Source organism: Bombina bombina, chromosome 1 (assembly GCF_027579735.1).
Source record: "Bombina bombina isolate aBomBom1 chromosome 1, aBomBom1.pri, whole genome shotgun sequence".
In the NCBI taxonomy this organism is placed as follows: Eukaryota; Metazoa; Chordata; class Amphibia; order Anura; family Bombinatoridae; genus Bombina; species Bombina bombina.
In genome coordinates, this window is record NC_069499.1 from 544,290,503 (window position 1) to 544,304,112 (window position 13,610).

At 37.4% G+C, this 13,610-nt stretch overlaps 1 protein-coding gene across 6 annotated transcripts in view; it reads right to left on the reverse strand.

Moving 5' to 3' along the window:
- The window catches only part of NBEAL1 (neurobeachin like 1), a 759,124-nt gene that overhangs the window by 531,662 nt on the left and 213,852 nt on the right, over positions 1-13,610 (reverse strand). For all 6 annotated transcript variants that reach the window (XM_053698681.1, XM_053698678.1, XM_053698680.1 and 3 more), the window contains 2 exons: positions 13,526-13,609; positions 12,267-12,365 (listed from right to left, as the gene is read on the reverse strand). In XM_053698681.1, coding sequence (XP_053554656.1) covers positions 12,267-12,365; positions 13,526-13,609 — 183 coding nt within the window. The remainder of the gene's footprint in view (positions 1-12,266; positions 12,366-13,525; position 13,610) is intronic.

The following is a 13,610-nucleotide window of genomic DNA, read 5'->3' on the forward strand; positions in this document are numbered from 1 at the left end:
TTCAGACAGTAAAAAATGTGATTGGCCAATCTCTATTAAAAAATGTGAGTAATCTATAAAAGCATTTACACAAGGAAAATCACACATATATTGTAGGCTACTAATGTTAGCAACTAGAACTGTATGTATCAATTTCTAGCAATTTGTATCACAATATCTATTATAAAAATATCTACTGATAATCTAAGAATATCCGCTAGATTTGGAGTTTTGTCGGTAACGACCCGAAAAACTAACGCTGGCTTTTTTCTGGCCGCACCATAAAAATAACTCTGGTATTGAGAGTCCACATAAAGGCTGCGTTAGGCTCCAAAAAAGGAGCGTAGAGCATTTTTAACGCAGCTTCAACTCTCAATACCAGAGTTGCTTACGCAAGCGGCCAGCCTCAAAAACGTGCTTGTGCACGATTCCCCCATAGGAAACAATGGGGCTGTTTGAGCTGAAAAAAAGCAGCGTTCAGCTCTTAACGCAGCCCCATTGTTTGCTATGCGGTAACCCTTCCTACGTCTGCACTTAACACTCTAACATGTACCCCGAGTCTAAACACCCCTAACCTTACACTTATTAACCCCTATTCTGCCGCCCCCGCTATCGCTGACCCCTGCATATTATTATTAACCCCTAATCTGCCGCTCCGTAAACCGCCGCTACTTACATTCTCCCTATGTACCGCTAATCTGCTGCCCTAACATCGCCGACCCCTATATTATATTTATTAACCCCTAATCTGCCCCCCACAACGTCGCCTCCACCTGCCTACACTTATTAACCCCTAATCTGCCGACCGGACCTGAGCGCTACTATAATAAAGTTATTAACCCCTAATCCGCCTCACTAACCCTATCATAAATAGTATTAACCCCTAATCTGCCCTCCCTAACATCGCCGACACCTAATTTAAATTATTAACCCCTAATCTGCCGACTGGAGCTCACCACTATTCTAATAAATGTATTAACCCCTAAAGCTAAGTCTAACCCTAACACTAACACCCCCCTAAGTTAAATATAATTTAAATCTAACAAAATTAATTAACTCTTATTAAATAAATTATTCCTATTTAAAGCTAAATACTTACCTGTAAAATAAATCAGAATATAGCTACAATATAAATTATAATTATATTATAGCTATTTTAGGATTTATATTTATTTTACAGGTAACTTTGTATTTATTTTAACCAGGTACAATAGCTATTAAATAGTTAAGAACTATTTAATAGCTAAAATAGTTAAATAATTACAAATTTACCTGTAAAAGAAATCCTAACCTAAGTTACAAATAAACCTAACACTAGACTATCAATAAATACATTAAATAAAATACCTACAATTACCTACAATTAACCTAACACTACACTATCAATAAATTAATTAAATACAATTGCTACAAATAAATACAATTAAATAAACTAGCTAAAGTACAAAAAATAAAAAAGAACTAAGTTACAAAAAATAAAAAAATATTTACAAACATAAGAAAAATATTACAACAATTTTAAACTAATTACACCTACTCTAAGCCCCCTAATAAAATAACAAAGCCCCCCAAAATAAAAAAATGCCCTACCCTATTCTAAATTTCTAAAGTTCAAAGCTCTTTTAATCAGCCAATCAGCCAATCAGAATCAAGTTCAATCCGATTGGCTGATCCGATCAGCCAATCAGATTGAGCTCGCATTCTATTGGCTATTCCTACCTTAATTACGATTGGCTGATAGAATCCTATCAGCCAATCGGAATTCGAGGGAGGCCATCTTGGATGACGTCATTTAAAGGAACCGTCATTCGTCGTTCAGTCGTCGGCCAGGATGGATGTTCCGCGGTGGAGGTCTTCAGGATGCTGCCGCTTCGCTCCGGATGGATGCCGCTTGGATGAAGACTTCAATCGGATGGAAGACCTCTTCTGCCCCGCTTGGATGAAGACTTCAGCCGGATCATGGACCTCTTCAGCCCCCCGCTTGGGCTTGGATCAGGACATCGGAGGAGCTCTTCTGGACCGATCGGTGAACCTGGTATGGTGAAGACAAGGTAGGATGATCTTCAGGGGCTTAGTGTTAGGTTTATTTAAGGGGGGTTTGGGTTAGATTAGTGGTATGTGGGTGGTGGGTTGTAATGTTGGGGGGCTTGGGTATTGTATGTTTTTTTTACAGGTAAAAGAGCTGTTTTTCTTGGGGCATGCCCCGCAAAGGGCCCTGTTCAGGGCTGGTAAGGTAAAAGAGCTTTGAACTTTAGTAAATTAGAATAGGGTAGGGCATTTTTTTATTTTGGGGGGCTTTGTTATTTTATTAGGGGGCTTAGAGTAGGTGTAATTAGTTTAAAATTGTTGTAATATTTTTCTTATGTTTGTAAATATTTTTTTATTTTTTGTAACTTAGTTCTTTTTTATTTTTTGTACTTTAGCTAGTTTATTTAATTGTATTTATTTGTAGCAATTGTATTTAATTAATTTATTGATAGTGTAGTGTTAGGTTAATTGTAGGTAATTGTAGGTATTTTATTTAATGTATTTATTGATAGTCTAGTGTTAGGTTTATTTGTAACTTAGGTTAGGATTTCTTTTACAGGTAAATTTGTAATTATTTTAACTATTTTAGCTATTAAATAGTTCTTAACTATTTAATAGCTATTGTACCTGGTTAAAATAAATACAAAGTTACCTGTAAAATAAATATAAATCCTAAAATAGCTATAATATAATTATAATTTATATTGTAGCTATATTAGGGTTTATTTTACAGGTAAGTATTTAGCTTTAAATAGGAATAATTTATTTTATAAGAGTTAATTAATTTCGTTAGATTTAAATTATATTTAACTTAGGGGGGTGTTAGTATTAGGGTTAGACTTAGCTTTAGGGGTTAATACATTTATTAGAATAGCGGCGAGATTCGGTCGGCAGATTAGGGGTTAATAATTGAAGTTAGGTGTCGGCGATGTTAGGGAGAGCAGATTAGGGGTTAATACTATTTATGATAGGGTTAGTGAGGCGGATTAGGGGTTAATAACTTTATTATAGTAGCGCTCAGGTCCGGTCGGCAGATTAGGGGTTAATAAGTGTAGGCAGGTGGAGGCGACGTTGAGGGGGGCAGATTAGGGGTTAATAAATATAATATAGGGGTCGGCGGTGTTAGGGGCAGCAGATTAGGGGTACATAAGTATAACGTAGGTGGCGGTCGGCAGATTAGGGGTTAAAAAAATTTTTTCGAGTGTCGGCGATGTGGGGGGACCTCGGTTTAGGGGTACATAGGTAGTTTATGGGTGTTAGTGTACTTTAGAGCACAGTAGTTAAGAGCTTTAGAAACCGGCGTTAGCCCAGAAAGCTCTTAACTACTGACTTTTTTCCTGCGGCTGGAGTTTTGTCGTTAGATGTCTAACGCTCACTTCAGAAACGACTCTAAATACCGGAGTTAGAAAAATCCCATTGAAAAGATAGGATACGCAATTTACGTAAGGGGATCTGCGGTATGGAAAAGTCGCAGCTGAAAAGTGAGCGTTAGACCCTATTTTGAGTGACTCCAAATACCGGCGGTAGCCTAAAACCAGCGTTAGGAGCCTCTAACGCTGGTTTTCACGGCTACCGCCAAACTCTAAATCTAGGCCTATGTGCGCTAAGTACATATACAAAATACAAAAATAGCTTCCGTTAAATATAGCTATGTCAGCATGACAGTGAAATGTCCACAAAGGTGCAGATGAATATGAATGATTTACTGGTATCCGTGATTCCTTTAGTGTAGCACAGTGTTTTTGGGGGTTAGTGCTCTGATGGATCCACTCGAAACTACAGGTACCTGTTTTAGTGATCCTTCTAAGGTCAGCTCTTAGAGTGGAATGAGCCGTCTTCTTTGTCCGATGTCACCTTGTAGAAGTAATTGCCTCCAGAATAAGACGAGCAATGTAACTGCTTTAGCTGATCTTGAAGCCGCGCTGTGAACCCCAGCTACAAACACTTCTGTCTCTTGCTCAGTTCGCGCCTATACCGGTTAGGGCGCTGATTGGCTTAGTGGTATGGGAGTGTCTGGTTTGAGCTGTGGGGTGCCGGCTCTACAGCTGATCCTTTCCTTTCTTCCTCTTGATGCACAATAGGAGATCCGCAACGCGTTTCCGCTGAAATTACTTCAGCCTTTGTCAAGCTTGATCTCCTTTGAATCCTATGGCTTTAAATAGCCCTCCTTCCATTTCTATTGGTTAAGAATTTCAGCCAATGTGTGTCTAATTGGCTCAGAGATATTTGTTAAACATTTGTAAACATTATATCTCTTAAATTTATGTATATTCAGATATTGTTTATTTGGTAAGTACTAATAATTAGTCATAAACATGTATTTCTCTGAAATCTAAAATTGAATGATTGTATAAGATTATAAGAGATATTTTCAACAAACGTTGATAAAAGAACTAAGATGATAAAAAACTTAATTTTGTTAAACTAAACTTAATTTTAGAGATATTAAGGTTGGAATTAATCATAAACAAGTATTTCTCTGAAAACTAAAATTTGATTGATTATATAAGATTATAAGAGATATTTTCAACAAACGTTGATAAAAGATCTAAGATGATAAAAAAAAAAAAAGGTTTATTTTTGAAAAACTAATCTCAATTGTAGAGATATTAAGGTTGGAATTCAGAGATGTCCTTAGTAAGGACTAAATGCTACACAATGGTCTTAAATTTGTGGAAAAAAGGTGGTGAAAAAAATATATGATAAAATTTGAAAAACATTTTTTAAAAGGATTGGGATAATTTCACTAATGTAATACAGTTTATGCTGATTTGTATATAACTTTTCTCTAGTATTTACAGCTTCTATTTTTTATAGAAGGTACTAAATTTTGATATTATTTTAAATTTATTTTGATTTTATTTAGGTTTTTAAGAAGCAGTTCAGGTTAAAATCTAAGTTTAACCCTTTAGACTTTAGGGTTTGTAATTCAAATATCCATTTGGCTTCTTTTTGCAGGAGTGCATAGGATAAATTACCACCCCTCTTTTTTTCTTTTAATTTAGTTATCGCTGTGAAGTTAAAATATTTCAAATTGTTATTGCAACACATCCTGAAATGTTTCGCGACAGGTAGATCTTTATTGCGTTCCTTTTCCGAATTTTCTATGGAGTTTAGACGTTCCCTAATTCTTTCCCTTGGTGTTCTCTCTGTCTCTCCTACATACTGTTTTTCACATTTTTTGCATGTAATAAGATAGATAACATTCGTGTCCATACACCTGATGGTTTCCTTAATTTTATATTCTTTCTTTGTTATGTTTGATTTAAAGCTTTTTGTTTTAAATGAATGTTTACATGCTTTGCATGATATGCATGGGTAAAACCCTTGTAGTTTTTCGCCTAAGATCCCTCTTATAGTATTGTTATTTTTATGTTTAAAAGTTGGTGCAAAAAATGTGAAAAACAGTATGTACCTATTAAACATTTCAGGATGTGTTGCAATAACAATTTGAAATATTTTAACTTCACAGCGATAACTAAATTAAAAGAAAAAAAGAGGGGTGGTAATTTATCCTATGCACTCCTGCAAAAAGAAGCCAAATGGATATTTGAATTACAAACCCTAAAGCCTAAAGGGTTAAACTTAGATTTTAACCTGAACTGCTTCTTAAAAACCTAAATAAAATCAAAATAAATTTAAAATAATATCAAAATTTAGTACCTTCTATAAAAATAGAAGCTGTAAATACTAGAGAAAAGTTATATACATATCAGCATAAACTGTATTACATTAGTGAAATTATCCCAATCCTTTTAAAAAAAAAAATTCAAATTTTATTATATATTTTTTTCACCACCTTTTTTCACCACCTTTTTTCCACAAATTTAAGACCATTGTGTAGCATTTAGTCCTTACTAAGGACATCTCTGAATTCCAACCTTAATATCTCTACAATTGAGATTAGTTTTTCAAAAATAAACCTTTTTTTTTTTTTTTTCTTTTATCATCTTAGATCTTTTATCAACGTTTGTTGAAAATATCTCTTATAATCTTATATAATCAATCAAATTTTAGTTTTCAGAGAAATACTTGTTTATGATTAATTCCAACCTTAATATCTCTAAAATTAAGTTTAGTTTAACTAAATTAAGTTTTTTATCATCTTAGTTCTTTTATCAACGTTTGTTGAAAATATCTCTTATCGGCTTCAAGATCAGCTAAAGCAGTTACATTGCTCGTCTTATTCTGGAGGCATTTACTTCTACAAGGTGACATCGGACAAAGAAGACAGCTCATTCCACTCTAAGAGCTGAACTTAGAAGGATCACTAAAACAGGTAACTGTAGTTTCGAGTGGATCCATCAGAGCACTAACACCCAAAAACACTGTGCTACACTAAAGGAATCACGGATACCAGTAAATCATTCATATTCATCTGCACCTTTGTGGACATTTCACTGTCATGCTGACATAGCTATATTTAACGGAAGCTATTTTTGTATTTTGTATATGTACTTAGCGCACATATTCTTAGATTATCAGTAGATATTTTTATAATAGATATTGTGATACAAATTGCTAGAAATTGATACATACAGTTCTAGTTGCTAACATTAGTAGCCTACAATATATGTGTGATTTTCCTTGTGTAAATGCTTTTATAGATTACTCACATTTTTAATAGAGATTGGCCAATCACATTTTTTACTGTCTGAATTCTTGTATAAGGTGTAATTTTTACCTAGGAGATTATCATTTCATGTTATACATATATTTTTATTTTTAGGTTCTCATTGTGACATTTGTTGAAGAATAAATTATTTTTTAATATAAACATCAAAATCGTATGCTCTCTTTTTCCTGGGTATTTTTTGCCTGTACTGGCGCTTTAGATTTTACATTGTTCTCTGTGTGTCCTTTCCCCTGGGGATTTAGGAGAAATATCCCCTTAAATCCTAAAGCATATATACCCTAACCTTTGCGCAGTCTGTATAACCTTTTGTAGATTTCCCTTGATCTTGAACCATACCTTGGAAGCTTGGCATTCTGCTGAGACGCCATCAGATCCAGATCCGGCAGCCACCATTTGAGGGTCAAGCTGGAGAACACTTCTGGATGGAGCTCCCACTCCCCGGTAGGAAATGTCTGTCTGCTCAGAAAATCCGCTTCCCAGTTGTCCACTCCTTGAATGTGGATGGCAGACAGACAACAATTGTGAGCCTCTGCCCACTGAAAAATCTGAACCACCTCTTTCATAGCCAAGGAACAGCGAGTTCCTCCCTGGTGGTTGATGTAAGCCACTGAGGTTATGTTGTCTGACTGGAACCTGATAAACCGGGCTAAAACTGAGGCCAAGCCATCAGAGCATTGAAAATCGCTCTCAACTCCAAGATGTTTATGGAAAGAGCTGATTCTTCCCGAGTTTCAGAGACCCTGTGCTTTAAACGAGTCAGAGACAGCAACACAGCCCAGCAAACTGGCATCTGTGTTCACAATTACCCATGAAGGTCTCCGAAAGCATGTTCCCTGAGAGAGATGCTCCTGAGACAGCCACTACAAGAGAGTCTCTTGTTGACTGATTCAAAACTATCTTCTGAGACAGACCCGTATAATCCCAGTTCCATTGTCTGAGCATGCATAACTGCAGAGCTCTCAAATGGAACCGAGCGAATGGAATGATGTCTATGGAAGCCACCATCAGACCAATTACCTACATACATTGGGCCACTGATGGTTGAACAGTGGACAGAAGAGAGAGGCAAGAAGAAAGATTCTTGGCTTTCCTGACCTCTGTTAGAAAAATTTTAATTAATATAGAATCTATAATGGTCCCTAGGAAAACTACCCTTGTAAATCGAACAAGGGAACTCTTTCCCAGATTCACTTTCCAACTGTGGGAACGTAGAAAAAATAACAAGATCTCTGTATGAGAACCTGCTTGTTGAAAAGATGGCACCTGAACCAGAATATCGTCCAGATAGGGCACCACAGCAATACCCTGAGACCGAATCACTGCCAAGAAAGCCCCTAGAACCTTCGAAAAGATTCTAGGAGTTGTGGCGAGGCCAAATGGAAGAGCTACAAATTGAAAGTGTTTGTCCAGAAAAGCAAACCTTAGGAATTTGTGATGCTCCCTGTGAATGGGAACATTAAAGTACGCATCCTTTAGGTCTATGGTCGTCATGAACTGACCCCTACTGGACCAAGGGAAGAATGGAACGAATAGTCTCCATCTTGAAAGACAGTACTCTAAGAAACTTGTTTAGACACTTCAGATCTAGAATTGGTCGGAAAGTTTCCTCTTTCTTGGGAACCACGAACAGATTGGAATAAAACCCCAGACCCTGTTCCTGTACTGGAACAGGCACAATCACTCCTAGGTCGAAAAGATCCTGAACACATTTCAAGAACGCCTCTCTATTTATCAAGTCTGCAGATAATCTTGAGATGAAACCAGTCTCTAGGAGGAAAACGTTTGAACTCCAATTTGTAACCCAGAGATACGATGTCCACAGCCCAAGAATATGAAACATCTTGTATCCATGCTTGAGAGAACTGAGAAAGTCTGCCCCCACTTGATCCAACCTTGGATCGGGGGCAAACCGTTCATGCTGATTTGAAATCAGCTGAGGGCTTCTTGGATTGTTTCCCCTTACTCCAAGACTGATTGGGTTTCCATAAAGATTTGGCCTGTTCCTGTTTGGCAGAAGTGGAAGGAGGCTTCCCTCTGAAGTTACGAAAGGAACGAAAATTACTCTGATATCCCTTTGGTCTACTCTTCTTATCTTGTGGCAGAAAAGACCCCTTACCACCTGAGATATCAGAAATAATTTCTGCAAGACCAGGACCAAACAAGGTCTTACCCTTGTAAGGAATAGCCAAAAGTTTGGATTTCGAAGAGACATTCGCTGACCAAGATTTCAGCCATAATGCCCTGCGTGCTAAAACCGCAAAACCAGAAATCACCAAAATCGTGCTGTGTATGATTTGACTACCATGCATTCTGAGGACAGCAGTGGAAAGCAGCAGAAGACCCATTTGTACATTCCGAAGGGTAAGGTCACATCAGGGAGTTGCACGGTTACTGTAACATCACAATGCAGAATGTAGTAAATGCTATCTAGGCTGTTGACCTATGTAATTATCACCGGTTATCGTTAATATTATTACGGCCGGCCCCTCAATGATCTACATCATTTTACCATACCGCTGTTGTTTGCCTATGATCCTAAGCCCTAGATAGCATTTACTGCATTCTGCATTGTGATGTTACAGTAACCATGCAACTTCCTGATGTGACCTTACCCTTCGGAATGTACAAATGGGTCTTCTGCTGCTTTCCACTGCTGTTCTCAGAATGCATGGTAATTAAATCATACACAGCACGATTTGGTTCTTTGTCTCACAGCTGTATGGTACAATGATGTAGACCATTGAGGGGCCGGCCGTAATAATATTGATGATAGACGGTGATAATTACATAGGTCAACAGCCTACAGCGGATAATGTTGTGCAAACTCCGGATACTTGGCACCAATGTAACAACGCTGTATTATTTCTATTAGGGGGTACGGCCGGCCCCTCAATGGTCTACATCATTGTACCATACCGCTGTGAGACAAAGAACCAAATCGTGCAACAGCAGAGATCGCGGGTGAACCACTTGCTAAAGAGTGAGATTGACAGCAGTCCCCTTAGTCTCCTGTGTTCGGCTCGTGTGCTGAAGCTCCCTGAAAAAGCGCTTTCTTCTCACCTGATTGATATGGATTATGGGTTTCAGAAATCTGGCATTGGATAATTAGTACAGCAACAAGGGCAGTATGTTGGCAGTCTTTTCCCCTATTATTATCAGTGTTTTTCCCAAGGGAACTTGGACATAATGGTGTACAGTATATGGTGACAACGTGTGTGTGTTATTTATGCTGTTTTACATGACTTGAATAGCAGGCATCTGTATTTCATATGGATTTCCCTGGGCTTTGCCTTTATACTTTTTTTTGGAATAGAGCTGATTTAGCATTGAATGTCTCAATGAACTGAATGAAAGGAGCGCGCAGGGAGACGTCAGAGAAGGAGGAGTCAGGTAGCCATTTCAAAACGGCCAGATGAGATCTAGTAAGTGTATTTTCTGCCAAAGTTTATTTAGATGAAAATTGGGCTAGAATTTGATGTAAAGATTGTTAATTAACTAATCTAAATAAGTAACAGTAATTTTTGGGTTGACTGTCCCTTTAAAGACAGGAGACAGAGAAAAAAGAATCCCTGGTCTCTCCCATTCCGTAACTATAATTTCAGTGGCACGGTCAGGAACAGGAAACACTTCCACTGAGGAAGGCACATCAAAGTATCTATTAAGCTTGTCAGATTTCACAAGTTTAACAACAGAAGGAGCATCTGAATCATCAAGAGTAGCCAAAACCTCCTTTAACAGTGCACAGAGGTGTTCCAGTTTAAATTTAAATGATACAACCTCAGCATCAGCTGAAGGAAATACACTGTCCGAACCTGAGATCTCACCCTCAGAAGCTACCGACGAATCTTCCTCAGACTTATGAGAAAGAGCAACCAGAGTAGCAGAAGTTGGAACAGAAACCCTACTATCTGAATCTCTACATTTCCTCTTACATTTACCCTGCAGTATGGGAATGGCAGCTAATGCTGAGGATACCTGGACAGCAATTTCTCCTTTTAAAAACTTCCTTCAGAAGAATGAGAGGAATCACAGGGCACTGCATGTGACACCAATGAGGCTTGGGTAGTCTGAGGAGAAGACTGTGGCATTGTCTGAACAGCATCATCCTGATAGACTATTTACTCTGTTACAGAGAATTTATCTTTATCTTTTAAAGTTCTGTCTATGCATGAAGAACAAAAAGGCAAAGGCGGAACAACATGGTAATTCAAACACAAACTACATATGTCCATGGAAACAGCTTCCTGTTCCATAACACCAGAATGTAACTTAAATTCTACCAAATGACTGTCTCTTTAAGAGAACAGAATACAAACCCATACGACTGAAGTGCCTACCTCCTCCTGCTTTACACAATCAGGATACTTGCCTGCCTTCTTCTAACCTGCGAGGCAACGCAGAACAAACACACAGCCATCAGGAATCGTAACAGTGCAGTCACATGATCAGCCAGAGAAGCTTGCGACTGAAATACTACTGCGCGCTTCAGACCGGAAGAAGAACAGGGAAAATAGAGCCGCTTCCTGTTTCGTCAAAAACACACAGCGGTTAAAACGATCGCAAGTTGCGATCAAACATAAAGCAAAAAAAAGTGCCCAAAATAAAAACAAGCCAAAAACAATAGACACATCTTTCTCTGTAAAAGATAAAGCAAAATATGGGGAAACACCTTCCCCACGTCACAATCACAATACAGTGCCTGCAACTGCCAAAATGATCCTAAACTCAGGATACTAGTCCCCACAAAGATGCAACCAAATGTAATAAAGATTAAGCCCCTTTAGTGAGGCACTTACCTGCATCTCTAGCTGTCCGGCAGAAAGACAGCCCTCCTGGTATGGGAGGACGCCACTCCTTACAGTGACCAGAGAAAGAAGAAAGTACAGAGTAAACCTACTCTGGTATTCTATATCTGGGCAGCAAACTGTTAGAAAAGAACATAGTGAATCCCTCTTCACCATTTCCTAACTACTTTAAAGCCACCACTGCCCTACTAAAAAGACTAACGTGGTGTACGACTAAACCCAATTTTGAGAAGAATTTCAGAGTAGACCTACTCTGGCATTCAAAATAATAAAATCTTGATAGAAGATCAATTTTCTTTAGACACCAAAAAAACTTCACCTCCTCCATGAACAGAGGCAAAGAGAATGACTGGGGGTTATGGGTAAGGAAAGTGACATTTAACAGCTTTGCTGTGGTGCTCGTTGCCTCCTCCTGCTGCCCAGGAGTGATATTCCCACTAGTAATTGATGATGCCATGAGCTCACCATATCTTAGGAAAGAAAAGAAAAAATATTTTTTTTAGATCTTTCTACCTACTAAAGAGGTCACAAGATACAGTATATACCCACCAGTATGGTCATGCTTTATGAGAGTGTGAAATAAATAGCATTTCTTAAAATGATAGTTTATCCATTAACTACCAATATAATTTAAAGCATGAGTTTTTTTGTTTGTTTTTTTTAAATACAACATAATGAGCATAATGATAGTTTAGGAAACATAAAAATCTACGCCTTAATAGGCATAAATTATAAAAAAAAAAAGTCTTAATTTAAATCATGTGTACACACAGCATATGATATAAGCATATAGTAGAATAATACAACAAGCAACTCACCATATTTAGAAGCTCTTCCAGAAACAGTCGGGATGGTTGGCCCAAAGATTTTAACACATCAAAAAACTGTGTATAGCCAATTCTTTCTTTAAATACTTCCTTATAAGAAAAACGCATTAAATAGTGTTAATTTCATTCAAATGTAACAGTAAATACACCACTGCTTTATTTTTATTACTATTTACCCATAAACAAGCAAACAAGTTTTTAACTCCTTGCGCCTATTACACATAGCTCTTACGTCACACAGTACTTTGACCAGGATATTGTGTTGATATAGTACCTACCTCGAAAACGTTGGCGCCTGTTACAGTCTGAGAGGGCTATCTTGCGAAGTAAACAGAACAGCATATAATTCAGATCTGAATTATATGCTGTTCTGTTTACTTCGTGAGATACACGGCCTAATGGGAAAATTAGATTTCACCTGGATACTATATATTGCTTCACTTCTACTAAGATCTGTGGTTTTAAAACTAAAGCTTTCATGAGCTGCAAAAGAATACAAGAAAAATCTAGCTAGACCTGCAAAACCAATCATTTGTCTTATTCGGAAGAGCCACTCTGGGCTTCAGTCTGTGCAGTTGACAAGGCTAACCACAGACCGCAGTCATAATATTAGCCAACACCTTTGAGAGGAAGAAAACACAGAGGAATACTTACTTCAAGAGACAGATAACCCGCCACTGACCTACACCCAGTGGATTTCTACCACCCTCTACTAGTTGCGGCAACTTACCTCATCAGATTGAGGTATCTTCTGGTAAGGGGAAAACCATTCCATCCAGTTATCCGATTGGACTTTGTGTTTTATAGAAATATTTTTACCGTTACTGACTTTGAATCATTTTATTATGTGTTCCCATATGTTTTATGTTTTAGTATAGAATACTTATGCGCTGTTGACCCCTCAATTCTCATACATATATATATTTAACTATGCATATTGTAATATTATATATTCATTGCACCTCAATAAAAAATAATCATTAAAAAACTCACAATTAATCATACAATTAAAGACCTACTTTACACATATTTTTATTATATTTCCTAGTAAAGTCATATCCATGTTTCCAAACTATTTCAGCAGTGACTGCTATTTTCTATCTTAATTCTAATGCTTTAAATAACCAAACACATTACTACATAAAAGGTAAATATTATACCTCTCAATTGATTTTAATACGTTTGAGGTAGTAAATCGGTAAAATTTGCTTATTGCAGAACAGGCAACAAGTAGAGAATGTACTCCTTACCTTTGCCGAGGGAGATTTGTGCTTGACTGCTGTAAGTGCTTGGATAGTAGTTACTGATAAGGAATCTAGATGTTCCTGAAACACC